This window comes from Bactrocera oleae, chromosome 5 (assembly GCF_042242935.1).
Source record: "Bactrocera oleae isolate idBacOlea1 chromosome 5, idBacOlea1, whole genome shotgun sequence".
In the NCBI taxonomy this organism is placed as follows: domain Eukaryota; kingdom Metazoa; phylum Arthropoda; class Insecta; order Diptera; family Tephritidae; genus Bactrocera; species Bactrocera oleae.
In genome coordinates, this window is record NC_091539.1 from 51,019,634 (window position 1) to 51,023,268 (window position 3,635).

The window sequence follows — 3,635 nt, forward strand, 5'->3', positions numbered from 1 at the left end:
CCTTTCTGAAGTGAACATCAGACAAATTCTTCAATTTCTGATTTTTAGCAAATGTTGTGAGGAAGCAGCTTGTGGACATACAAATGCGAGGGGGATGGTAGGATTTTTAGTGGTGGCTGTCAAATTGTAAAATTGAATTTTTCTCGTTTTACTCAATTTCATTCATTTATTTCGCATATGCGTAGGAATTCTATATGAAAACCAAATGTGGCTTACCAGGCGCACAGAAAAAATAGCGCGGCGCAAAGTTATGAACGAGCGCACTTTGCTTTGAAGCAGACGCACGTTCCTTATGAATGAATTTGTTGTCGTTGTAATATGAAATACTTAGAAAATAAGCCGCGAGTTCGCTTGAATATTATTGGCCGATGATGGTGCGTCTACGTTTTTTTTGTCACTTGCGCGAGTGTTTGATTTTTTGCGAAAGACATATTGAGAGACATACATATGTACATATGTGTACATATATGCAAATATATTTGGACATGCGAATGAAGGAAGGCAATTTCAAGAATATTCACATATAGACATATAAACATTGAAGCAAGTAAACAACAATAGCTGTTTGAGTTCACAGATTAGACAAATATGTTGTAATATCATCTGTGGTGCTGCTTGTATAGCACACTTCCTTATTGCAATGAAATGTTTTGCCTAAGTTCAAATCCTATAATATTTTTATATATTATACTATTTTTTATTTTTATAACTCTTTTTTATTAAATGATATTTGAATTCTATTTTAGTATTATTTCCCTCATTATTTATATTTTCTTGTCGGAGGTCAATTACTTTCGTTTTTATTATTTCAATTTTTGTTTATGCACATACCAATGAACATCTGTGCATATGTATGTATATACATTTTGCTTATAGAGTGGTGTAGTTCGTTTCGTACCCTGATAGTTGTGGTGAAATTTTATTTTCCAATTTGCGCGTTTTCGATGTTCCTTCTTAGCAATTAACATTTTAGTACTGCTAACATTTGCTCCTTCTCTATTCATATACGTTCTCTGCCATTGCCTTAATTTGCACTTTAGAGTAAATACGGTCTGATTAGATTCTGCCAATTGCCGGAACTACAAAACTGCACTGGCTTCCGTTGCCGGTAGCACACAGAAATCCGTCAGTAAATTTTTAGTTCACTGTGAGTAGACCGCGCATATACGGCACCACTGTAAGACTATTCTAAAATCCAACTTTCTTTTCACGTAACGCACCAAATGTTGTATTTACTATATAACCAACTACACGCACTTTACTTATAAACTATTTTCAACACTTTTCACTGATTTTAAACACTTTTCTTCACAATATAAGATCACTTACAATTTAAAACAGTTCTTTTCGCGATAAAAATTAGATGCCACGAAAATAGCGGTAGTTAATTGACAGCCACTCCACCAACAAATCAAAGTAACACGTTTTGAAATTGGGCTCGGTAGATGGCGCTTAACACACGTGATTAAACGCAACAGAATGAAATATTTGAAACGAAGAGTAAATACAATATTTTATAGAAATAATAAGAAAAAATAATATTCTACAAAAAAGGTAATTGATATGAAGGCATACTGTCAGTTTTGATTTAAAAAAAAAATTGCCAATGCCAATTTGTGATACTTCTTGGTTTTAGTAAATTATTCAAATAATTATTTCTGCAAACATATAAACTATTTGCTGCACTTCTAACACCCTGTAGTGTGCAGCATCACCATTGCACACTTTAACAGTTTACTAGCAAATCGTCTGCCTTTCAACTGACAATTCTAAAAGTAATTGTAGAAACTTCCACGAGGACCATTCAAATTAACAATTTAGCAAGTAAATAGTTTAAAAACAGCACAAAATGCCAGCTGATACTACAACCAAGGTAAGTCTGCTTGTTATCCGCCACAAATGTATTTATAATTCAATGCCTTCACGTTTTTTTTTACAGCAAGTTCAGGATTACAAAGATTCGTTAATCAAAAAAGCCGAACAACTTATTATACAGGGCTTTCCAGAGAAAATTGTTGAATTGAATGAACTCCTCGCAACGCCTATGTTTAGCGATCGTAACTTTAATGAAGTGCATCAAGACCTTAACATTCCAACGCCAGAACCAATTTTGGTGAACAATCATGCCGACTCGGCTGACGACGGTGGTGACGCCGACCAGCCGGCGGCAAAAAGACCACGCACCGATCACTTTGTGCCTGGCACCAAAGTTATGTGCTTGCCTACCGGTTCTGTACCTTGCAATGAGCCACTCTGCGAAATGATTAAAATCGTAAAACCAATTATTCGTAAACTTGTGGAAGATTGTAAGTAATGTCAACGCAATATACATTGTATGTATGCCAAATTGTTATCTTACTGTTTCATTATTTCCAGCAAATTTATTAAAAATGTGGATTTCGTTTTTAATACCCAAAATCGAGGATGGCAATAATTTCGGCGTATCTGTACAGGAAGATACGCTTGCTGAAATACAAGCTGTTGAATCGGAAGCTGCGGCATTTTTCGACCAAATTTCGCGTTATTTTTTATCACGCGCCAAAGTTGTTTCGAAAGTCGCGAAATATCCACATATCGAGGATTATCGACGCGCAGTGGTGGAGTTGGATGAGAAGGAATACTTAAGCTTGTGGTTGGTTGTATGTGAAGTGCGAAATCGTTATTCATCACTACATGATATCGTTATTAAAAATTTGGAGAAACTGAAGAAACCACGTTCATCCAATGCTGATAGCTTATATTAAACAGTAATGAAAAAAACAACACGCAATCGTATTAAAACACATACAAAAGAAAACAACAAAGCATGGAGGCATGCGTAATAGTGAAGCCGTTACGAACAGGATTGAAGTTGTGTCAGCGCTGCAGTTAACAAGAAATGCATGAGTTAGTATATCGGACAATTTTGGGTGCAAGCGGGATTGGTGAAAGGCGTGCAATGCGCGGTGACACTACTTAAGATACCTGTGGATCGTAACAACAAACCGCTCTCAACAGTTTATAATAAAATGCTTGAATTTAGTCATGTAAAAATGTGAATTGCGACGTTAAAAATATTGGTTAGTTCAATATATTTTGATTGTAATGTTAATTTTTTTTTCTCAATCCATTTTGCATTAACTCAAGGTATATAAATATATATGCATAGAACTTACGTAAGAAAAAAAAAACACGAGTAAATAAAAAAAAGCCGAATTTTACAAAATTGGTTTTGTTATTTAGAAAACGCTGACTTAATTTTTGTTAAACGTGTAACTGACTTTGGCGTAAAATATTGATTGACAGCGGTTAGCGTGGCAAATTTTTTGTTGTAATTTAGAAGGCATTGTGTTGTATTTCACAATTGTGCAAAAACTTTTATTTTTATTTATATGTCAGCTATATGTACATATGTTTACACAAATGTTGCTGTCACAGGTATGTATGAGAAGTTGAAAGTATTGTCGCTCTCACAGCATTCTTTTAAAGGAAACAATGGGAGGATTAAGTGATGAATTTGCATTTTAAGTTGTTATAACAACAATAATAATAATTGGCTTGATTTAGTTAGTTTGTTGGGGCGTATATTCATACATATATAAATATAATTATTTAAAAAATTGAGGAAAGTCGATTAATGTGATTTTTGTAGGAAT

The 3,635-nt window shown here is 34.2% G+C and overlaps 1 protein-coding gene across 1 annotated transcript; it reads left to right on the plus strand.

Annotated features, from left to right (window-relative positions):
- Nucleotides 1-1,714: 1,714 nt before the first annotated feature.
- Nucleotides 1,715-3,205, plus strand: REG (proteasome regulator gamma). Its single transcript, XM_036367961.2, has 3 exons — nt 1,715-1,873; nt 1,940-2,306; nt 2,377-3,205. The coding sequence occupies exons 1-3, from the start codon at nt 1,850-1,852 to the stop codon at nt 2,742-2,744; spliced, it is 759 nt and encodes a 252-aa protein (XP_036223854.1). The 5' UTR covers nt 1,715-1,849; the 3' UTR covers nt 2,745-3,205.
- Nucleotides 3,206-3,635: the final 430 nt, after the last annotated feature.